This window comes from Adiantum capillus-veneris, chromosome 27 (genome assembly GCF_014529385.1).
Source record: "Adiantum capillus-veneris isolate H3 chromosome 27, ASM1452938v2, whole genome shotgun sequence".
Classification (NCBI taxonomy): domain Eukaryota; kingdom Viridiplantae; phylum Streptophyta; class Polypodiopsida; order Polypodiales; family Pteridaceae; genus Adiantum; species Adiantum capillus-veneris.
This window is the reverse complement of record NC_140957.1, coordinates 86,841,329-86,866,255: the sequence shown is the minus strand read 5'-3', so window position 1 is coordinate 86,866,255 and position 24,927 is coordinate 86,841,329. Positions and strand designations below refer to the sequence as shown.

The 24,927-nt window shown below is 45.1% G+C and overlaps 1 protein-coding gene across 6 annotated transcripts in view; it reads left to right on the top strand.

Annotated features, from left to right (window-relative positions):
- LOC147422330 (mediator of RNA polymerase II transcription subunit 33A-like) overlaps positions 1–24,927 on the top strand; it is a 138,245-nt gene that overhangs the window by 48,404 nt on the left and 64,914 nt on the right. For 2 of the 6 annotated variants that reach the window (XM_086502850.1, XM_086502848.1), the window contains exons 3-8: positions 6,499–6,852; positions 21,011–21,327; positions 21,409–21,500; positions 21,577–21,949; positions 22,221–22,431; positions 22,560–22,674. In XM_086502850.1, coding sequence (XP_086358976.1) covers positions 6,499–6,852; positions 21,011–21,327; positions 21,409–21,500; positions 21,577–21,949; positions 22,221–22,431; positions 22,560–22,674 — 1,462 coding nt within the window. The remainder of the gene's footprint in view (positions 1–6,498; positions 6,853–21,010; positions 21,328–21,408; positions 21,501–21,576; positions 21,950–22,220; positions 22,432–22,559; positions 22,675–24,927) is intronic. The other 4 variants (XM_086502849.1, XM_086502853.1, XM_086502852.1 and 1 more) reach the window with 4 other exon arrangements.

Here is a 24,927-nt window from a genome sequence, read left to right as displayed (position 1 = left end):
ATGAGGATGCCCTTTGTTTGGGAAAATCTTTACTACAGGGGTCCTTAGACTCCAAACAATGTCTGCAAGGAGGAGACCCTTCAGGTAAAGGACACTTACTTTGGTAATGCCCATACTCACCGCATCTGTAGCATAAGATTGGCCGATTAGACGGACGAAACGGGGAAGGAGGTGGTCGCTGCTCTTGTTGTTGCATATTGCTGGAGGCTGAGGTGTAGAAGATTTGGGGAATTGAGGGGGTATTGGTATGATAAAAGCTGTGAGGTGCAAAGTTGTTGTGCATACCTTGCTGCATAGGGGGTGTTGTCAGCAGAGGAGGCAACGGGTTTTGATGGCTATAGGGTGAGACCATGTTGGATGCAGGTGCTAGCCCTTGTTGGAGAGAAGGACCTAGATTTTGTTGTATTTGCCGCAATCCTTTGATGTAGTAACAATCCTTATCTTCGTGCCCAGATTTTTCGCAGAAGTGGCAATAAGTCCGAAGGGGACAGTCCTGTGGAGGATGTCCAGGAGAGCGACAAGAGTTGCACCATACCATAGCTTTTTTCTCCTGCTGAGACCGAAGCTCTTCTAGTTCTCTCTTGATTTCCAAAGCCTCAAGGTGCGATGGTTTCTCTTGTCTCAGAGAGATTGATTTCTCTTCTTGGAGGGCGCGTTGTAGTTTGAGGGCTTCGAGTTCCCTGCGCAAGGAAGTCAAAGGATCAGCAGGACTACCTTCCGAGAACACAGAGGGAGTATCTATGTGAGGAGAGTTGTTGAACAGCTTCCTAGCCCCCTCTATTCTAGTAGCAGCTACGATGAATTCCTCCAGAGTGGCGTCAGGTCGGAGGCTCTCCCGGAGTTTTTGCTGAGAGGTTTTTGGAAGCGCCTTCTCCACCCACTTCTTAACCATGAATTCACCGGGTTGCTGGGGAAGCTTGGCAACCAGAGGCTTGGTTTTGGTCATAAGCTCTGCAAAGGTCTCCTTTGGCTGGAGCACCATGTTGGCCAACTCATCCAACACTTTCTCTTGGTAGTTGCCCGGCTTGAAAGCTGCACAGAACTGTTGTCTTAAGTCTACCCAAGTTGCAAAATGATTCTCTGCAAACTGGCTGTACCATTTGTCTGCTAAGCCGTCCAAGGGGGATGGAAAAAGTACGAGATAAGCATCTTCCCTGTTAAGACCACGTCCTCTATAGAGAGATACGAACCTCCGTGCATGGTTGTCCGCATCTTCCGAGGAGAGTCCTTTGAAGGTGCGGAACTTGATGTTTACCTTGGCCAACACACTAGCCAACGCCTCCATGGCCCCTTGTTGAGCCTGCTGTAGCAGAATAGGAGAGAGCTTTACTGGAGAAGGTGATCTGGAAGATGTGGAACGGATGAAGGAATGGGGGATGTCGTATGTGGAGGTATGGTTGATGAGGTTAATGGACTTCTACTAGATACCACAGGGCATCTTCTGTTATAGTGCTTCAGAGGGCTCAGTAGTGCGCTTTGACGCTCAACTGACCCCCTTGTATGTGTCATGCAGTGAACAACACAGGTTGAACATAGAACAAGTGAGGATAGTGACTAGACCACCTGGTCCAGGACCAGTGACTAGACCACCTAGTTGGCAGGACGAGGAGGGCGACCAGGGCGAGGACTAGACCAGGACCAAAGACTAAGGACTAGGGACGAGGACTAGGACTTGGACCAGGGCGAGAGAGGACAAGACTTGCAGACTATCTACACAGTGTAAGCAAGTGTGCGGAGCCAGGTAACAATCGATTAGCTTCACGATTTTATCTCCACAAGAGTGAGACTTCTTTTGAGGTCCCACCGTGATCGCCAAAATGAGAGCACCTGTAGCGCGGAGAATGTGTCGTGCTCTCTACAGTGGGTGGTCCTCAGTGCAATGTGCGTGACAATCTCACTCAAATAGAGTGAATCTCCCTCAAACAGACTGAACAGAAAGGAAACAATAGACGTCAACAGAGCTCGCAAAGACACAACAGCAAACCAGAACATATGACTCGACTATCTCAAAGACTCATACAGACTCTGGCGTGGCAGCACACTCAGCTCCAGCCCAGGACTCACAGGTACAATGGGGGTGTCGAGGCTTAGATGTGCCGGGATGGTGCAGACGTGCTGTGTAAAGACCCACTCTAGACGACTACGTACAAGATAATGCCACTGGCCCAAAACGACTACTCATATGTACTATCATCAAGAGCCACCAACGGCTCATAAAGAACATCATCTAAGTCTATCCCCACTGGGTGGTGGTGGTGACCTGGCCACGATGTCCACTAGACCACCCTGCCACGTGTCTCTGCCCAATGAGTCCGTCTAGTGTGAACCGACCAGACCAAAGACCAACTGACCAAAGCCCAACTGTAAACTACTGTCTTGTGAAAGTGAAAGTGACACTGTAGCAGGCTACAGCAAAAAGCAACCTACTGTGGCCACTTCTAGTTGTGAGGTTGAGTACAGGGCATCTTCACAGCTACGGTTGAGTGTGTATGGCTCAGACGCCTTATGGCTGATTTGTGAGGCTGAGTACAGGGCAGTCTTCACAGCTACCGTTGAGTGTGTATGGCTCAGACGCGTTATGGCTGATTTTGGTGTTGGACAAGACGCTGCCAACACTATCTACAATGACAGTCAGAGCGCATTGGCAATTGCGAGGAACCCAGTTTTTCATGCTCGCACAAAGCACATTGAGGTGCATTACCACTATGTCAGGGAGAGGCTCTCAGCAGTGGAGATGAGCTTAACTTATGTGCCAACACAAGACAACCTTGCAGATCTTTTCACAAAGGCATTGTCTCGTGAGAATTTCGAAGCTTTTTGCAAAGCTTTGGGCGTACTCCCCTTTGTGGATTGATCATGTCCTCAGGGCATGGCACTTCCCTTTACTCTATGTGTCAGCTCTCGTTCACCGCATCACTCCAGGGGGGATTTGTTACCATATACATGTGGTAGTGATGTGTGAACACACTTAGGATTGCCGGGGCATTTTTTACCTCTCTAGGAGGTTTTTTCCCCCGTGCATTGTATATACACCCATCATTCTAGGGCTATCTATCTTTCCGTATCACACCAAGTAATTCACTCTCTGTTGTGTGCCTTGAGCTTCCTTCGTCTTCTCCAAGTTGTGTGTGTTTTCCTACAACCCTAATTCCAACATTTTTGACAAATAAACCGAGTATTAAATCTAGTCTTGCTTCATGTTTTTGTGTGTCTGGTTGTGTGTTTGCAAAAGTGTCTTGCCTACTCTTAAAGTTTGCAAGTCCAACCGTCTAACCTAAAGAAAGTATATCTTGTAAGGCTGAGATCTTCCTGCGAGCAAACAAATACCCCCCCCCCCCAACCCTTCCCTCTCTCCCTCCCTCCAAGGGGATGTGCTATGGCCTCTTCCTTATCTGCGTGAAGTCCTACTTGTGGCTTGTATATACATGATGTATGTATGGTATATGTATCCCTTATGCCGTGTGCAAAAGATTTCAAAAGCATCCCTGAGAGTGTGGGTCAAATTGTACAAGTTACAAGCTATCATGATGATTTGTGTCCGCCCTAGAGTCTCTCCTATTCCTTAAATAAGGGGCTTGATGCACACATCTTTTCGATGGATAAGGTCCTTTTTACTAATGAATAGCTCTCTCTCTAATCCTCCCCAACTCTTCAAGTGGTATCCGAGCTTGAAAGAGATTGGCATCATCTCTTTATCCCACCATGTGAGCGCGTTGCAAGAGGACGCACTTCATGGTACGAGGGAAACCCGTCTGTAGATGCAACAATTGTGGTGCATGGATTTTCATGCAAGGCATGGAGACGGTTTCCCTTAGGGAAAATTGAGTTGGCTTGAGACGTCGACTCTCATCTTCATCAGCGAGGGCTCTAGATGAAGAGTTCCTCCAAGCAAAGTATGCAAGCAGCTAGCTAGTGGGCAGTTGCGGGGGCAAGTATAAGTATGCCTCCGAGTTTCCATCGATCTGCCTCCTTCAAATATGCAACTTCTCGTCAGTGAGACTCGGCAGGCGCCGTTAAGCGCGTGATGGAGAAGGCAAGTGGGCCCTGGAGTCGAGTGTGGCTAGCCTTGGTAGATTGTTTTCTCTATGTCTGCTTTAAACATTATTGTGAACCTGTTGTTGTATATTTTTTTTTGATGTAGTAATGTGGTAGTAGATTTGCCGCATCTGTTGAAAGACCTACTATACACCTCCAACTCTGGTTATCGGTCTTGAGTCTCCTCGCAATGCCTAAGTCTGCTAAGACATAGCCCTCTAGTCCCTTGGGAGGTGGTTTTTCAATGATTTCCTTCCTTTGACTCTAGTGGTGCTACTATCTATTCCCAAACATTTATGTTTCCAGGATCTTCCATCCTTAGGAATCTCATGCCCTTTGGATCCATGTAATAGTTTTCTTGTTTACAGGTACGCACTTCTGTTTCAAACCCTATGTCATGGTCGGCTATCCTCTCCTCGTTAGCATCTATGTATATCGGAGCTCCATCTGCTTGTAATGAGCCAAGATGCTTAGGTTTCTCAGGTTAGTTCCTATTCCCGATTGAGTAGAATGGGAACCCATGTTTGAACTCAAATCTGAGTAGGTGTCTGCTACTTCTTCAGGGATGGTGAAAAGTTTATCCCTCTGATTGACACTCTTCAGTAGATGCCTGGTTCTTAGAATCTCTCACTAATCCTAGATTTCCCCAATGCGGCAGAGAGCGTGGGGTTGTGGGATTGCACTGCAAATCAAATGATACTATGGGTGGAGAAGAAATCTCTATGAGGGGGTCCCCACACATGCCCGACTCACTCACACACCCTAGGACATGCGTAATGGGGCATCCAAATGAACATGCATATGATACAAGTATGCCACCTCAGGATAGTGTGACACATAGATTAAAAGCTGCAAAAACAGAGTCTGTAATCCCCTAAGTGACTAGGAATATGGGTCCTGCCCCTAGCCAGGTTATATGGTAGGCACATACATGGGTCACAATTTATGTGCAAGTACATCTACCTCACACATGGCCGGGCACAGCCACAAAACAGCTCACTCCCACTCCCTGCTCTGCTTGTGGGAGATACTGGAACAACCACCAGATAGGAGGTGAAACTCTAGTAAACACATTCTTTATAGATCGTGACTAGGGCAGCTACTTGGATATCTCAACATGATCAAAATGTACGAACTGTCACCCCAATTCTATGAGATCAGGGGCAGATGACTTGGACATGTCAGACATCCAGTTCTCATCATAAGCGAGTCACGAGAGAGGGCATCTCCATCTACACCATATTTCTCCTCTACATATCATGCCTGAAGTTAGACCAAGGAGGTTTGGGACAATAATGGGAGGAAGAGGTGGTTCTAAGAGTAGCCATCAACCGGGATTCGTGTCTTCCGTTCTACAGTCATAGTGATAGGGAATGATAATTTTTGGACAAATGATTGTACTTTGTAAAGCATATAAGGGATCGGGAGCATGGTCAGATCTCTGGATCAATCACCATCAGCAACTTTGTGCATGATATCCATGGCACTCAACAGCTTTGTGCAATAATTATCATGGCACACAAAGACATGAACTTGATGTGTTTTCACTTTATCCCATATAGGTCATTTTGATGTTAAACTATAGCGAGCCTGATGTTTTCTTCTTTAACTTTCCCTGTAGGACTCTTGAATGGGCAGCAGCTTCCCTTCTGTTTTAGTCTTCCGCTCAAATTCTTGCACCATGGAGTGTTATGCCACCTCAAAACCATTAAAAAATGTAGCTTTGAACAATTAGGCATATTACAGAATCCCCCTTTCATTACAATGTTACTTTATGTACTCAATATCATGTTCAAAATATTTTCTGACTTGAAGCTTTAAAAAATGAGTTATTTGTGTAAAATTAAAGTTTTCTTGGATGAATCTGCACTTTGCAGTTTGCAGAACGTCATATACTTACTGGGAAGACTATTATAACCACAGCAGTAAGCACTATTTAGGTTTTGTTTTCTGCTCCCAAGGATTTCTGCTGTTTTTGCACACAGTGGTCTCTTCTTATGGGTGATGGGGGTGGAGGTTGGCTATGATGGGTTAGCAGAAATGTTGTGCAATTGCCTTACCAGTTAACATTTGCCTCAATTCCTCAACCATGATTTAGTAAACTTCACTTTGTGCAGCATAATCGCAACTTAGTTTCATAGTCCTTTGTAACTGGCCTTTCATGCATGGTCTAAGCAATAGTAATCGTAAAAAGGTAGCCTGATCCTCATAGAAGATCTCATTTAAAGTGAAAGTTTGTATTCAAATAAAATAAATTTACAACATCACAATCTTTGGCCCATCAACTATTTAATTGTTTCTTGTTTTTGTCTCTTCATACACGGACCCAATGGAATCTATTCCAAGGTTGTCACAAATGTGAGAAAAGATGCCTCCTTACTGCATTATTCTATAAGCAGTTTTTTTTTTTAAATCGAGGATAAGCATGGTGAGAGGATGATTGCACCTCTAATGTGTCTGCAGGGTAGTCAAAGCTGTTGATGAGGTTTTGCAACTCTCTGTCTTGTCAGGAGTTTCAGCCTCAGACTTTGGGACAGCAACCGTGCAGTTTTTATTGATCTTGTTCTGGAGACTGATGGAGGCCACCTTGGAGGACTGGAGGACCTTTTATGGTAAATCAGACAAACAAGACACAGGTTTTCAAAACTCAGTTCAATTTGATTCAACTATGGAAGTTGATGAAGGTTTAAATGAGCAACAAATGAGAGAGCGTGAGCATTTGCAAAAGGCAAATTGGATCGCAGCTATTCGCCTTGCAGCCAAAATGTTGGAAAATAAGAAGACTTTTTCTTTGCTACGTCTTGCACAAAGAACTTCGTAAGCTTCTGTACTATTGATGATGAGGAGTGTGTGAAGTTCCTACTTTTTTTCCTTGTTAGTTTGGCACTTATCTCTTTTGGTTTCCACAACCTGTATGTGCCTCTTTTCCCTTTAAGCTGCTGAACTTACCACGTGGACTTGTGACTTAAGGCCAGCATGCAAAAGATTGTGGCAAGCAGACCTTGTGTGTACAAGAAGGCTAGAAAGGCATTCTGTTGCATAAGAACAACACATTAACCCATGTACCAAACATAACTAGGTTTAACGACATTTATTTGTAGGGCTAGAAAGAATGGTCCAGTTTGAAAAAAAACCCTAGGGGGAGCAATAATTACTCAATAGGTAGGCTAGTTTATTTTGCCTTGTTGTAACTTCTAAACTTTAGCAAGATATATGTTCTGCTGCTCATTCTAGGTGAAATTCTAGCCAGTCAATAGCTGAAATTCTTAAGCAGAGTGTCATCTGTGTGGAAAAACATTTTATGACCTGTGTTGTCAGGCAAGATTGGATTCTTGTCTAGGAGCCAACAAAACCAGGAACTTGTTCAGATATGTGAGGCACTTAATGGACATCTTTACCAGTTTTTCATACAGGGTTAAGAACGAATTATGTATATCAGCTGTTAGAAACTTCAAATTGTGTTTGCAAACTTGTACCTATCATTGTAGATGTTGATGCAAATGTGTGTGTCTGTATGTTTGCCTTTTATGTAGTCAATCATTTCATATAGGAATGAAGGTGATATGTTATTGAGGTAAGTTAAGAGATTATTGCTAGCATTAAAGATGTGAAGCAAGGATGCCCACTGTCGCTCACACTGTTTGGGCTGTTCATTGACAAGGTGGATAACTTCATAGTACACGGAGGTGGTGACGGTGTCGATCTAGCAAGTACATTGGTTGATATCGTGGTATGTATGGATGACATCCTACTGGTTTTTGAGACTCCAGGATGTGGCATTGTAAACTCTAGATACATGCAGCATATATACAAGAAGATATCAATAGGATACACCACCCTCTTCCACTGTTCCCCCAACTGCGACCAGTGAGCCACGACATCCAAAAGCAAGTGTGACAGTCATTGAGGATCATACTTCGGTTGCCCCCTTGATGGAAGCCATCGGCCTTGGTGAACCCATAACAAACCATAGAAGGAGGCCCTTGCCGGAGTTCACCAACACCTCACCTCTTCCTTTAGCCTCCTTTGTGCCCGACTCCCTTCCTTACAAAAGCTCTCTGCTGTGTATCAGGACTTACCGTTCGAGGAGCTTCCACGAGGATGGTTGCAAGAAGAGTATGCTGATTTTCACATCGATCAGACACCTGCCCATGATGTCTCCAAGCTCCAAGAGGCGGCACAATCTTCATCTTCTGATGCACCCTCGTCAGCTACACCTCCTGACCCAATCAGACAAGTCAACCTGGGCGACCCTGATAAACCTCAGCCCATCCTCTTAGCGTCTTGGTTATAGGATCACCTCGCGCTACTCGATCAAGTAGTCTCTTTTATGCACTCTTTTAAAGATGTTTTTGCCTGGTCATACAAAGATTTGGAAGGAATCCCACCAAAATTGGGTGTCCAAACTGTCCCTCTGGTTGAAGGGGCTAAGCTAGTCAGAGGCCGAGCTTACAAGCTCAACCCTAAGTATGCAGAAGCTGTCAAATTGGAGTTAGAAAGAATGCAAGAAGCAGGGATCATTGTACCTGTGGAGCACTCTGAGTGGCTATCACCCATGGTCATCGCCCCCAAGAAGCAATCCAATAAAATCCGCGTGTGCGTCGACTACCACGCTCTGAACAAGGTTACAATCCCTCATGGTATCCCAACACCTTCACTAAATGTGTGCTCGAAGATGTGGCAGGGCACATACTTTACAGTTTCATGGATGGGTTCAGTGGCTACAATCAATTGGACATCCAGCCTGATGATTAGTTCAAAACTGCTTTTGCAACTCCATGGGGTATTTTCATTTACACTAGAATGTTTTTTGGCTCGAGAAATGCTCCACATTCTTTCAATCGCACAGTATATCTCATCTTTTATCCTCTGCTCACGGATCATCTTCGCATATTCATGGACGATTTTTCAACCTTCTCCGACGCCCAATGTTCTACCCAGTAGAGAATTTGGAGGAGCACCTCACTCAGCTCTCTACCCTCTTCCTCAGGTACAGGGAGGCACGTCTGAAGCTCAATCCGAACAAATGTCATTTTTTGGTCACTAAAGGTGCGCTTTTAGGCCATGTGGTATCTGCTAAAGGTTTAGCGCCTGACCTAGAGAGGATAGTAGGCATCTTGAGGTTGCCTCCTGCCATCAATCCCAAAGGTGTTTAGAGCTTTGTGGGCCACATAGGCTATCATCGTAGGTTCATCCGCATGTATGCACAGGTGGCTCAACCTTTGACACGCCTTATCATTGCTATTGTGCCATTCCAATGGTCAAAGCCTGAGGCCGACACATTTGCTTACCTCAAAAAACGCCTAATTGAAGCACCTATTTTAGTTGCCCCCGATTGGTCTCTTACTTTTCATGTGCATACGGATGCGAGTTAGACGGTTGTGGGTGGCGTGTTGACTCAACCTAGCAAGGAGTTCAACTTGGATAGGCCCATTCACTATGCAAGTCGGCTGCTCACTAAAGCAGAGTGCAACTATAGCATGATAGAAAGGGAAGGTTTGGCTATTGTGTACGCTCTACAAAAATTTCGGCACAATTTATTAGGGGTCCACTTCACAATTATTACTGATCACCATGCTTTACGCTATTTGCTTAACAAGCCGCAAGTTGCAGGTGTTGGGTTAAAGGCCCATATGACCCCTTTTGTGTATATTTTCAAAGGTTACTAACCTTTGGCCAAGTTCACATTGAACTTGGCCACTAACTTAAAAATGGTCCTATACTTTAATAAATGGAATGAGAGCCCAATTCATACTCTCAACTATTCCCCTTACGAAAACGTGCAGCCTCTCTCTCTCTCCTACTTTGATTTCTCACGTCCCCATCTCTACAGATCATCACCTCTCGGTTTGCTTCCAAACCTGTAAACGCTGATTTTCAGCTAAGGATGTCAACTTTCACGCGAGGTTTTGCAATTTTATCGCCAAAGGACTCGTCCCCGGACACTAGAGGGCCCCTGGCTAGTCAAATTGACCTAAAACAGGCTGAAATTAGGTCAAAATCAGCAAATTACAGTGACATGATGTCTGGTGCGAAGCTCATAAGAATCCAAAATCTTTTCGGGCTCATGAGGAATGCTTGGCGGTGCGATAAGGTCAACCAACACACCTGTGTCATTGACATTATCATTCTATCCTAGCCGTTTTCGTGAACGGCTAACATGAAAAACAGGACGAACTCGTGAGTGCTCTGGAAGAGCTAACTTATAGGCCACTTGACCTATACGTTTGAGAATGGTAAACGCTCCACAATAGCTTGGTGAAAGTTTAGCAACTTTTCCCGTCTTCAGACTTTCTGAATGCTCTGGAACTTTGAGGAAAACCTTGTCTCCTTCTTCGAAAGTAACAAGACGAGGATGCTCATCTGCGTACTTCTTATATCGATCTTGAGCTTGCTTAACGTTTTGTCGAGCAACTCGAAGCATGTCAAAATGGTCTTGGAGAAAATTCTTCGCTTGCTGTATCTTCTGCTTAGCCAACCCCACCGTAACGGGTGATCTAGGTTGAAATCCATACAAAAGCATAAATGGACTAAACCCTGTAGTCACATGCTTTGAACTATTATAAGCAAATTCTAATATAGGTAAGTAGTCTTCCCAATTGGTTTGCTTCTTGCTAACGTACGTTCATAGCATATCCTCTAGCACTTGATTAATTCTTTCTGTTTGACCATCCGTTTCTGGATGATCAGTCGTACTTAGATTAAGTTTAGTTTCCAACTTTTAGAACACAGCTCTCCAGAAATGATTATCGAACTTTCGATCTCTGTCACTAATGATACTAGCTGGAAGATCGTAGAGTTTATATATATGCTCTACAAATAGCCGTGCTAATTCCGTTGTCTTAACCATAGTCTTAGTGGGAATGAATCGACCCATCTTTGTGAGACAATCTACAATTACCCAAATGGCATCATGGCCACGATTTGTAGTAGGTAGTCCTACTACAAAATCCATAGAGATACTCTCCCACTTACCTTGTGGAATCTCTAAAGGATGTAAAAGGCCACCTACCTTGAGGCGCTCTGCACTTGGCACTGTTGGCAGTTTAGTACGTACTCTTGAACATCATGATGTAAGCCCGGCCAATAAAATTGTCATCGAACTAAGGTATACGTCTTACGAATAACTGGATGATCAACACTTGCACTATCGTGACACTCAAATAAGATTTGGCACCTAGTGTCTGAGTCCTTTGGCACACATACTCTACCTTTGTGGAGTAAGTAGCCATCATCAATGGAAAAATTCTTCCATCGCTCAAGCTCTTCCTGAGTAGGGGTGGAGCTCTGTGTGTTGGAGTTTCTATCTGCGCGTGCAGAGACATGTTGATCTGGTTGTTCAGAGACATGTGAGTGTGAGGGATTCCTTTTTAAAACTGCACTCCACACTTTAGCATATGATTGATTGTGTGCATACTTGCCATGTAATGACTCCAAAAATCCACTCTTTAGTTCCGTGAAAGCAAGTGAATTAATCTGAGGCATCCGACTTAGTGCATCTGCTACTACATTATATTGCCCCTAACGATATCGTAGCTTACAATCATAATCTTGAAGGATTTCTGCCCATCTAGCTTTACGGCCCTCCAAGTCTATTTGAGTAATAAACCATTTGATACTCTCATGGTCAAAAACTACTTCAAACTTAGCACCATATAAATAGTGTCGCCACTTCCGTAAAGTGTGAATTATGGCAAAGAGCTCTCTCTCATAATCAAAATAATTTTGTTGAGCTCTATCTAACTTTTTACTTTCAAAGGCTATAGGTCTTCCCTCCTGGAGAAGTACCGCACCAGTGGCTTTATCACTAACGTCAGTCTCTACCACAAACGGCTTAAGTGGGTCGACGATTGCTAGGATGGGAGCAGTGGCTATAGCTACCTTGAGCTGTTCGAAACTGCGTTGTTGGGCTTCTTCCCAAGAAAAGGTCTTACCTTTTGATTTAAGTTGTTCCGTCATAGGAACAGTGATTTTGGCATAGTCACGGATATACTGTCGATAAAATTCAGCTATGCCTAAAAATATTTGAAGCTTCTCAACCGTGTTGGGATGTGGCCATCGAAGAATGGCAGCGACCTTGTCAGTGTCCATCTTGATGCTAGAATAAGAGATCACATGACCGAGGTAATGTATCTCTGTTTTAAAGAAATCGCACTTGCTTTGCTTAGCATACAGGGTGTGAGCTCGTAGCTGTTCAAACACTAATCGTAAGTGTTCTATGTGTTCATCTTCAGCCTTACTGTAAATGAGAATGTCATCAAGGAAAACCACAACAAATTTTCCAAGATAGGGATGTAAGACACTATCCATGAGTGTCATAAATGTAGCTGGAGCATTGGTTAGACCAAAAGGCATGACCAAAAATTCAAAATGCCCGAACCGTGTTCTAAAGGCAGTTTTGGAGATATCTTGCAGTAGGATACGTACCTGGTGGTATCCTGAACGAAGATCTATCTTTGTATAGTATCTTGCCCCGTGGAGTTGATCAAACAACTCATCCACTCGAGGCAGAGGATACTTGTTCTTGATGGTTATCGCATTTAATCCGCGATAATCTACGCACATGCGCATAGTACCATCTTTCTTTTTTACCAATAGAATTGGTGATGCCCAAGGCGAAGTGCTAGGTCTAATGAAACCACGAGCGAGATAGTCAGTCAACTGACTCTCAACCTCCTTGGCTTCTTTAGCACTCGTACGATAAGGCGGTTTACTCACCGGTTTAGTGCCTGGCAAGACATCTATGCCGTGCTGCACATCACGTGTAGGGGGTAAACCCGGTGGTAAATCACTTGAGAACACATCACTATACTTCGTGAGTAAGTGAGTCAGCTTTTGCCGTGCAAAAGGAGAAAGTAATGCTAGGATGGAGAATCTTGTAATTCCTGTAATGTTTGTTTTACAACAGTTGCACATTGCTCTATAGAATTAAAATTGAGAGCACTTTGCTCGTTAGATTTGTTAACACTTTGTTTATCAGTAGAATTCATTGCACTTTGCATACCATTACTAGAATTCACCGCACTTTGCTCCTGAGAATTCACAAGACTTGGAGACAAGCAGTAACACAAAAAGACTTCATCTATTAAATCTGCTTTCTGCAAAATAGAAAGCTCGGCTGTACATATAAGAGGTGCAGATGGTATATTTTTCTCACCAAGCAAAAGCACATGTTTACCATTGGCCATAAAGGATAAGGAGTTGTGTTTATAACTAGTGTGCAATGTGTTTCTTAAACCATGCAGCCACTCCCGTCCTAAAACTATATCAGCACGGTCCATGTTCATAACTTGGAAGTCAAGGGTCATCGTATGATCTTGAACAATAAGCTCAACCCCTTGAACTACATACTTCTTTATCATTCCCAGACATCTGCTCTACCACATACTTGTGAGAGCAGGGAGTCTGTGTAAGCTTCAATTTCTTGACTAGCTTATAGTTCAAGAAGTTATGAGCTGCACCATCATTCACTAAAATACGAACACGTTGTCCGTTAATAGTGCCATGCATGCGAATCAAATCATGGGGGCCAAAGGTGGGTTGCCACATTGAAGCAGGCACACAACACTTGTGATTTTCTTCCATATGAAGAACCTCTACAACACAATATTTAGGAGATGAATCTAATGTGAGGCGTTGCACCGTGTGCATGGCCTTTTCTTTGCCTTGCAAAAGAGGACAATCTTTCTTGTTATGTTGGTTCAAAAGACATTTAAAATACAAATTGTGTTTTTTTGCACGCTCAAAATCAGCAGTGCTAAGAGACCCACGTGGAGTATCTCGTGATTTCTTAGGCTTCTTAGCCTCTTGTGGGCGTGGAGAGGTAGATTGTCTCTTATTCCTCTTGGAACGTGTGGGAGATCTACCTCGCCATTGGCTCTTAGCCACATTGCTCTTAGCAAAAGTATTCTTAGAGTAGGGAACATTTCCTTTCCTCTCTTGGTCATCATCATATCTTTGGGCATGACTGATGGCTTCTTCTAAAGTTTTTGGATGTTGGGTCTTGACATGAAGACGATAGTCTTTGTCAAGACGCCTATTAAAACCCCGTATCTTTTGGAATTCATCTAGACCTTCTAGTTTTAATATGATTTCCCGATACTTCGAAAGGTACTGTGTGAGAGAGAGGCCAGACATACGGCATGCATCCCATGCTAACCAATTCTTATCTTCTTCATTGGAGTCCAAAAACTCTCTGGAGAAAGAAGCTTGAAACACAGCCCAAGACGGAGGACGAGCATCTATTGGAAATGTCATCCACCAGTTATAGGCCTTGCCTTTAAGAGATAGACTTGTTTCCACAGCCGTCTTTATATCCGGGGTGTGTCTCAATCTATGAATATTACTCCATTTGTGTAAGAACGTATTGACCGCATCCTTGTTGCAATCACGCTCTTCCCTATGAAACTCAGGAATGGTGATATTCTTAAGTAATGCATTGCTGCCTTCTGCATCTTCTGCAATACTTGTCTCTTGGACTCCTTGAGTCGTGCGAGCTTGGTTCCCTTGAACCGTGCCACTTGTGGCTCCTTGAGTCGTCTGTGAATTCATATATTTCACAAGTAACTCCGTAAGATTGGTAACATTTGCATTGAGTGCCGAGAGGTTGCTTTCAAGTACGCTTTGGCGATGTTCCAAAGTCTTGAAAGATGCCATACCTACAAGCCCATGATCATCATCATCATGCATATTAGTGTCAGCAACACCCGTGGTGCCCTGATTTTGGTCTACGTGCTCAAAATCAAACGTGTGTGTAGGTGGGATATCCTCACTGGCCATGGTAAACACACACTAATGCAAAGAGAGAGAAAAAAAAAACGACAACCTGTACCTTGAGAAATTGAAGTCTTTGTGTCTTGTACGCTCCTCGATTTGCGTTGCATGCGACCTCGCCTTGCAGGAATTTGAGCGCTTCACTTGTCGTTCGTTGTAAGAACACCTTTGTTGATTCTTCACAAAAACCCGTCGTTTTTGTGAAGGCTTTTGTTCACTTTGAAGCTACCTCCTTGAGGAAAAAGAATTTTTGGAGGAAAACTTGCCTTCCTCCAAGAAGTGAAAAGGAAGGGTGAAGCTACTTCCTTCAAGTTTGAAGCTTTCCCTTTCCTTCTAGTTTTCCTTTCAACACAAGTAGGCCATCTTTCCTTGTTATACACAACAAGGGTCAATAGCTTGATGGTAAAGTGTTGGCCTCTTACCCTCATGGGGTGGGTTCAACCCTCCTTCATGCAAGGGTTAAGCGGGCCTTCCTAAGCGCACAGCCAACGGCGCCAACGGAAGCCTTCGGAGCCTCGGTGCCGTCGAGTTTCCAGTCGAGTTTTCCTTGGTCGTCCGCCTTAGTCGCTCGCTGTGGATGGCGTAGATGGGGCGGCCTGTCGCTGTCTGTCCACGCGTTGTGCACAGGAAAGCGTGCCTGTCTTCTTTTGCTGCGCAGCAGATACGTCGCTGTCTACGGAACGTGGGAGAGAAGCAGAACGTCGCACGCACATGCAACCTGCTTTTCGCCTCCTCCCAAAAATAGCTCTGATACCATTGAAAGGGCGGTGGTAATGCATGTGCTAGTCTCCACCCAACCGTGCTATCTTATAGCCTCCCCCTAGCGTACACACTGTCCGGACGTGCTGGTGGCCTTGCCCATAGGACCCATGTCCTAACATGCCCTCTACCTACCCCCCATCCCCTCCCACCTCTCTACTCTACCTTGGCCCCTACCCTCTCCCATCGCCCCTCTCTACCCCTCGCCCCTCTCTACCTACTCTTGCCCCTCTCTACCCACCCCCTCACCCCCCTCTACCTCCCCTCGTCCCTACCCACCCCCTCGTCCCTCCCTACCTAACCCTCGCCCCTACCTACCTAATTCTCGTCCCTCTATTTCCCCTCGTCCCACCCACCTACTCACCCTTCTCCTCACCCTTATCCACCCCCTCGTTTCTACCTACCTAACTCTCGCCCCTCTCTACCTCCTCTCGTCCCTACCCACCCCCTCGCCCTTCTCTACCCTCGCCCCTACCTAGCAATCGACCCTCCCCTAAAACCCTCGCCCCTCTCTACCTGCTCTCGTCCCTATCTACCCAGTAACCCCCTCACCGCTATCCTTTTCAATTTCCCCTACCCACCTCAAACTCGTCGCCCTCCCCTCTCCCTCTCATTTATCTGCAAAGCGTGACTACTTTCTGACAGACATTTCAACATCTTCAGACATGTCTACCTTACCTCCAGTCTGCACACACATGGTGTTATCGGGTGTTCTCTGATGCTCGTCCGATTTTGAAAGATTATATATGTTAAGTATTGTGGTAATTGGAACCTTGTATGTAAGCTACTCTGGGTTACAAAGAAGTATAGAGTTTGTTGGCAGTTTGTTGAGTTTCACTCTTCAGCGTGCAACCACAGAGTTGGTTATTGAGGTAATATGGCACGTAGTAGTAGGCAAATGCAACGGGAAGCTGTGCGAGAAAAATCCTACTCGTAGGGGTCAGAGAGAGTAGTTCTGAAGATGAGGCAGAATCCAATCAAAGCGGCCATGGTGTTACCGAGATGACTTCTAGTGAAGCCATTGATGAAAGTTACAGAGTACCCTCTAACATGGTCGATTCGAATTCTAGCTCAGAGTCGGGGCTTTGAGCACCCAAGAAGCAGAAGCCAAAGGCATAAGAGAGGTGTTACACCATGAAATCAATTGGCTGCTAATCCAAAAGTCAGGCAGAGTTCACATTGAATTTTCACGTGCAACTACCCCATCCTTCTCGCAAGGATATCCTTTCCAAGGATCAATTGTAGAAACTAGGTCCAACTGCATTAGCGGCTTTTCCCACTGATGTGCATGTGGCTATGGTTCATGAACTTTTGAACCGTTTTCCCAAAGTGCGGGGCCACAACCTTAGTGCTACGCGGATTGGTCATGCATTGGGAATGACCACCTTTCCGTCTTTGAAGCCGGCCACGCGCACATACTCCCAGCGTTCCAAAGATGCCACCATTCAGGCTTGTCACGAGCGCTCCATCCTGATCACCCAGACTATGCGAGGAATAAAGAGTTGTGGGTTGTTGTCACGTGACACATCCAAACCTATGTGTCTGTGGACAAGCTACAACACGACAAGGGTTTAGTCAGTCCAGTCAGTCTAGATTTAGAATTGTTCTGGCACTTTTGTGAGTCTACTCGTAGACCGTGCATGCCCAGTCACTTAGTGTAGATGCATATCCTCTGGTTGCACACAGCATGATTATAAGCATTCCCATCAGATCCATCAGAATCCTTCACGGGAATTGTCCAATGCATTTAGCCTATTTTACCTATTTTTGACATTTTTCACTTATTTTTTTTAAGTGACTTTTGTTGGAAAGTAGGTAGGTCAAATTGAGTAAGTTTGTATATAAGCAAACTTAGACTAGCACTAATTGGTAGAAGAGGCAGCAGGAGCTCCACCGCTCAACAGGCAACTTCTCAAGCAAGAACCCCTTGGTGGCTATTTTCCCTCCAAGCAAGATCCCCTTCCTAGCGTTTTGATCAACATCAGCCATTGGCGTTTTTGCATCAGCAACCCATCGCCACACACTTCAGTGCCTAGCGTTTTGATCGAAGGCTTCACCGCATGAATACCCCCAGCCCTAGCGTTTTTCACAGACCCAAGTCACCCCCTTCTGGCTGGCGTTTTTCAGCAAGAAAGCAACATCAGTTTGCAGCCATGAAGACCATCAGTTTCAGCCATAAAGACCTGCAGTTTCAGCCCCCAAATCAGCGTTTTTCAGCAGCAGAAATCAGCCCCAATTCAGCGTTTTGATTTGCAGCAGATTTCAGCCCATAGCGTTTTTGAACAGCAGATAAAGACCTTCAGTTTTCAGCCCTAGTGTCGGCCTCGCCATCCCCATCGTCGTCATCGATCTAGCTTAGACTTGCATCAGTCACATGCATTCAATTTGTACCAGTTTGTGCAATCATAAGTAGACCACTCTCGCCAACGAGAGTGGGGCCTTTGGAGGATGGTTTTACAACGTCTCTGGTGTCTTATCTTTCTTCTCTCTCTATCTCTCAGTCTCATACACTTGCATGCACAATGTCCATTCACTTTGTTATGATCATTGCACTCTCTCATTAAGAACGGAAGGCTCTCCCTTCCATAAGAACAAAAGGAACCTTGAGCACAGTTCGGAGCACTCATCTTGAGCAAAGTTCAAACATTCATTCCGCTGCACTTAACAACTGTCTTTAAGTATTTCTTTTTACTCAGAGATGCCAAAGAGTCAAAGAAAGTTGCGAGGTGTCCACAATGTTTTCTCACTGCGATGGCCTCTACTGTGTGACCCACACTATACCTTGTGGATTTCACCAGATTCTTTACACATCCCTACAGACCAAGGCCAAACGATTTCGAGCGCAGGTGCAATCTGTACAATTGAGCTTTCACTGTTTTGCAGCGCTTATGTTGTCTTGGGTAATCAATATCCATGTTAGCCCTATGGACGTGGATGTAGATATGCAAGGAGTGCACTCAAAAGCAAAAGGTAAATCTGTTGCCAATGCGGCCGATCCAACACTCAAGAAGAAAAAGAAGAAGAGGGTCAAAGTGGTGAAGGACACAATCGAGTCACTATTGGCATTGCGAGTATGAGAGAACCAGAGGACTAGGGTGACTCACCCTGCACCTGCACGCCGCTCTTCGTCTACTTCCGTTGAGTAAGAGTGCTGTGCTTGGGTCTTTCGGATTACATTCTTCATGTCCCAGATGCAGCTTCTCCATCTTGTGCTCCTCTCCCTACTTCTCCCATCTTCACTCCTACCACATTGACTATCTCCCATACCTTGCCTGCAACTCTCTCTTCCCCTCTACCTATCTCAGCTACACCCACTCCACCTGTGTCGGCTACACCTACTATGCATGCTACGAGTTCACCAGCTGTGCCACGTACTAGCCTTGCCCCGCTAGACACCGCTGTGGGATCTTCAGCAGTGGCGGACTCTACCTAGCTCTTTCGGCGTTCTGAGGAGATATTGCAGGAGTCCAAACATGCTACTGTTACCATTGAGCTTGGAGCGGAGGTTGGCTGCTACTCACCAGCGCCACTCAGACACATATGCAACTATGGAAGTATCTCTGCGTGTCGCAGAGAGTGCGATCGCAGATAGAGATGCTACTATTTTTGCTTTGCACCACGCTTTGAAAGAGAAGTATAAAATCATTGACGACCTCCGAGCTCAGGTACAAGGGTTTCGTGAGATGCTACTATACGAGGAAATGGGAGTTCAGGCTCAAGTGGGTATGAGGTATGGATGGACGGAGCCGGGGACACAGGTACAGACTCCTGTTGGGTATACACAACGAGGTACTTCTACACATTTCATGGGACCCTCTACACAGACTCCTATAGGATATGCTCAGCCTCGGAAGTTCCCATACTATCCTCAGGGGTTTTAGCAATTGACCCTCATGCCACAGATGCAACCGACACAGAGAGTTCCTTGCAATAGCTTTGCTGGTGCACACTGCCATGGCTGTGTTAGTAGACGGCCTGAGTACACTTCATGACAGGTGCTTCCATCCGCTGAGCAATAGGTGGTTGCTCCATTCCCATGGAGCCAGTTTGTTCAAAGCAAAGTCTTAACAGCCTTTAGTCTATCATCAGACTCCCACCATCGATTTGATGGCTCCCCCTCTAGAGGCTGATACTTCTAATACAGCAGTGGTGACGACTCTTTCCCTTGGGTGACAAGAATAAGCTGCTTTGCTCAGCTTCTCTTGTACATATGCAGTGCCTTGTGGTTTCTTTTTGCAGTTTCAATGTTCCTCTCACCGAGACGGTGAATGGTCTTGTGGCGGGCAACCTGTGGTAGGGCTACAGTGTCACGGGCACGGGACAGACTGTTAGTTATAGTTGGGCTGGAGTTCACACTGGACAGACTTTTGCGTGGGCAGTGACACATGGCAAGGATACGGGTGGTAGTCTAGCCGACACGGGGCCAGATCACCAGATCACCACCACCACAGTTTGGAGATAGACTTAGTGGATTGGATATTTTGTGAGCCGTTGGTGGCTCTTTATGGTTGTATATATCCGTAGTCGTTTGGAATCATTATCATCATCATCTACTTTGTATCGTCGAGTGTCTTGAGTTCATGCACAACACATTTGCACCATCCCTGCACATTTTGAGCCTCGACCCCCATTGTACCTGTGAGTTCTGGGCTTGGAGCTGAGTGTGCTGCCATACCAGAGTCTGTACTGGTCCATTTGAGTTAGTCGAGTCCCATGGTGTTCAAATTCTATTGTTGAGTTGCTGTGTTTGCTCTGTTGTTCATTGTCTACATTGTTTTCAGTGTTTTCATGCTGTTGAAGTGAGATTTCACGCACATTGCACAGAGGAGCACCCACTGTAGAGAGCACGACACATCATCTCCGCTACACCTAGTTTATGGTGGTAGAGTGGCGATGTCCAGTCCATGGTTTTGTCCCTCTTTAATTTGTAAGTTACAGATTTTTCTGACTTATACCCGTTGTCCATATATGCCATCTCCTAGTATGCTATAGAATTTGCAATCATGCTCATCTTCAAAGATTTTTTTTCGATCCTTGGGAGAATTGTCCATGTATGATAGTTGACATGATGGTGAAAGCTATCCCTCAACGTTGTGGAATTAGATGTGGTGGTATGGCATCTAGATTGTATATCCTCACTTTGTATCTGGATCTGACATTGGGGCCTGGATTTTTGTTATTAAAAATCAGAGTCAAGCTCAGGCTCTCATAGCATCCTACACAATTATGCCTTGAGCAGCGAATGGCTGTATATTCAGTTGCCATACTACTCAAAGGAACAGCTATCTGACGCTGTAGCTGATTGCTCCATGTGCTTAAAACCTTATCTGTGTGCGAACTTCACTTGGACCCTTATACTGTGTATCATGAGTAGCGATTTTTTTCTAGTTTTACAAGAAATTAGTGTGTGTGCTGAATTGTTTCTGATTGGCCACATTGGCAGGTTGAAGCCATGGGGCATGGTTACCAGCTGCTTTCAGTCACTTGATGCAATCATAAGTGATGCTTTGCCAATCTCTGCTATTGAAGCTTTAACCCACTTACTTGCGTCCTACCAGCAGCGAGGCTTTTCTCAAGAGCCTAAAGGTTATCAATTTCCAGTTCTTCAAGTATTGATCGAGTCTAGGACTCCTAGCTGGCCATATGGTAATTGCTCTGAAGTTGGACGAGAAGCAGCTTGGCTTAGCTTCGATATTTTCATGGAAGATGTTATGGTTGGAACAAGAATAATTGCAACATCTGTGGTAGAGGCATTGGCAGGTTAGTCTGCATGTATTCATGTTTGCAAGGGTAACATTTCCTGAAGCACTTCCCATAGCATCTCTTGTTTCGTTTTCACAGAGTTGGTAAAGACCATGCAGTCCATCCACAATGCTTCTTGGCATGACACATTTCTAGCTTTGTGGATCTCTGCTGTTAGGCTGCCTCAACGGGTAACCATTCATGTCTCCCATGAGTTATAGCTAACATGTACTGATGTCTTACAGCATACATCACTACAAATTGCAGGAAATGGAAAACATGGAGGGCCCCAAGCCTCTCTTTGGATCACGCTTGAGTATGCCCCTGTCAATAGTGCCACTGGCTTCAGCTTTACTCATTGAGGAAGAGGAGAAACTTTTACTGACTGGCTCTGAAAGTGGTTCCTTGGGAACCGGCATTGAGAAGGACACCAAAATAATGGGCAAGCGCAGAGCTGCATTTGTTTCCAGCTTAAAGGTTTTAGGCCAATTTGAGGATCTACTTACCTTACCTCAAAAGGTTGCAACTGCTGCGAATCAGGCAGCGGCATCAGCAGCAGCCTTTGTTTCTGCCTTTAATCATGGGAATATGGCTTTTGAAAGTGTAGGAGTTACTGATGGAAGTTCTGGTCTTCGAGCAGGTCACATTGCTTGTTTTTTTTAATTTTTTCTTACAGCAAAAAATCAGTATCTAGTTATCAGATCTGTAAGGAACCACACATTGCTCGTTCTCTTTTTCTCACATGCAAATGATCAGTATCTGGTTATCTGACCTATTAAGGTACCACACAAAGCTGGCGGCTCTTATTTAAAAAAAATGCTCTTGTTTCTTACTGCTTGATATGGCATGGAAGTTTGTATAACTTCCTTAGTGAAGGCTTAATCTAAGCTTGCCTGGATGTGCTATCACAGTGGGCAATTTACGCCATCTTATCGTAGACACATGCATTGCGCGAGGTCTGTTGGACACTTCAGCATATTTTTGGCCTGATTATGTTGGGGCAGCTGGCAATAACATTTCTCGTTCGGTACAAGCTCAAGTGTCCCCTTGGAAGGCATTCATGGATGGAGCCCCTTTAAGTGCCTCATTAAGGAGTTCTCTGCTTTCAACACCTGCAAAGAGGTACTTATTGGTTTTTCTGATGCTGAAGGTTTTGCAGGAAAATGGTTTTTTCCCAAGTGAATCTTTTAGTGCTACAAGCTGCTATTTGGAACTAGGGTTGTTTAATACCGAACGTTGGCCATGGACAGTGTAGCAGAACTCGAGAAGATATTTCACATAGCAATTAGTGGACCTGAGGAAGAGAGGCCAGCAGCAGCGAGCATCTTATGTGGTGCTTCCCTAATGCGAAGCTGGAACGTACAGGTAACTCATTTAAGTTATATCTGTGGCATAGTTTGTTCTGGTAAACATTTTTTTGCTGGTACTTTTAGTTTTCTTATTTTAGCAGATGGCTGAATTCACTTATAAAATATGGCTGAAATCATTGAAGTTATGAAGTAGTTGGGAGATACAACTAATCTTTCTAATTTATGAGGATTCTGTAGGCCACAATTTTCAAGAGCTCCCTGCCCCCCCCCCCCCGCCCCCGGCCGCCCTCCCTCTCCCTAAAAAAAAATAAAAATCCCAAAAAGGAAAAAAAATCACACACACACCGCACACTTTTGGTACACACACACACACACACACACACACACACACACACACACACACACACACACACACACACAAACATTTTTTGTAAATCTGCTTTGATTAATTTACAAGTGGGAAACCTCAAAGCGAGGAAAACCACGAAAAGGAAGGGATACAAAAAGCGGAGCACTATGAGGCTCCGAAGGCTAGAAACAGTCAAAGTAGATCCTGTAGGTATCAAGAGTGATGTCTCCAGCGTCATAGGCAAAATGCAGCGCTTGACCAAGAGATAATTTGAAATAGGGAAAGGGGTCAACAGAAATGCCTTGGAACATTAAGGAGTTCCTATGGTGCTAGATGGCCCACATAGTCCAAAATCTGACCCAGGTGAAGAACACCGCAAACGGAGATTGCGGTGACTGGAGAACCCCAAAAGCCCAAAAGCGTCTGTGAAAAGAGCCGGAAAGAAAATGCAGCCGAAGAGCAGTCGACACTTGCCGAATGAAGGCTCTGGAGTGACGACAACGGCACACTAATTGTGGCACGGTCTCCTCAGCTTCAAGGCATCTGGGGCAGCGGGAAGGCGCAATATGCCGAACATGTAACACGTTGCCAACAGGTAGAGCTCTCACCAAGCAGCGCCACAAGAAAACACGTTCCTTCAAAGGCAGATGACTGCCAAATGCGAGACAATGTGTGTTGCCACCACAAGGATGACTCGCAGGGCGACCACAGCTGATTACCTTGATTCACAATCCATACATCAGAATGAAGGATGTCATAGACACTGCCAGTTGAGATGTAGTCCAATCTAGTAGCAGCCAGATTCCAATCAAAGAAGCGAGAGTCCACATCCAAAGGAGGAATGGGTGAGTGAGCAGTAAGCATCCTTTGAAGCTCTCGCCAGAGAGGAGAATAGTGAATAACCAACCGAATGCAGGACACGAACGAAAGAACATAACCTGAGTTATCAACCAGTTGATGCACCTGACAGATTCCTTTTTGGGAAAGAAAATACGCTTGGCGAGGAGATCGTTGAACCAAAGTCGAAGTGAAAGCCCTGCTCCAATGCAGACTCGCCAAGCGAAGAGAGTTACCCACAGAGGATTGTCGACCATTCCAAGCCAAATGCGAAGTGACAACCTTCCAATCAACAATTAGAGAAGAAGTAAAGGGACATCCAGGAATGTGTCCCTCAAGCTTCCCAAGAGCAACATCCCAATAAGTCGGTTTCCAATGACCAAATGATGGGGTGACAATGTGCGTACACAAATGTGCGACCATGAGAGCCCAAGGTTGCTGCTGCTCCACCAAAACCGGCAATAGCATAGCTTTCCGAGCCAGAAGATGACGTCTCAAGTCCAAAATATTTAACCCTCCAAGCCGCTTGGGAGAACACAGCTTGTCCATACATAGAAGCCGAAGACCCCTCTTGCTAGACGAGGTCCGCCAAAAATGCTCTAAACTATTCGACATGAGGGACTGCAAGCGCAACCGAGGCCAGGATAACAAAGGCAAGTAAAACTGCACATATGCCACAAGGATGCATTGCACAATCTTGAGACGCACATGAAGTGGCCCCGTGGACAGTTTCCAATAATTCAACTTGGAATGCAGACGTTGGAGCACCCAATCCATGTCTGCATAGCCGATACATTCCAACCCAGCGGATAACACAAATGGCGAACCAGAACATGTGGAGGAACAATGTCCCCAGGTCACAATATCTTATGCCAGTCACACTCTTTCAAAGGCAATAGCTTGGATTTGCAAAAGTTAACTTTGAGACCTGCTGCCAATCCAAACAAGTGAAGAGTATGCATAATCTGCTGCACATCATCATAGTTATTGCGAGGCATGAACAAAGAGTCATCCGCATAAGCCTGACCAGCTAACTGCCGTCCAGAAGGTAAAGTCAGCCATGTAGCCTACTAGTGGAAGTCAAGGAATTCAAATACATAAACAAGGGATGAGTAGCGATCA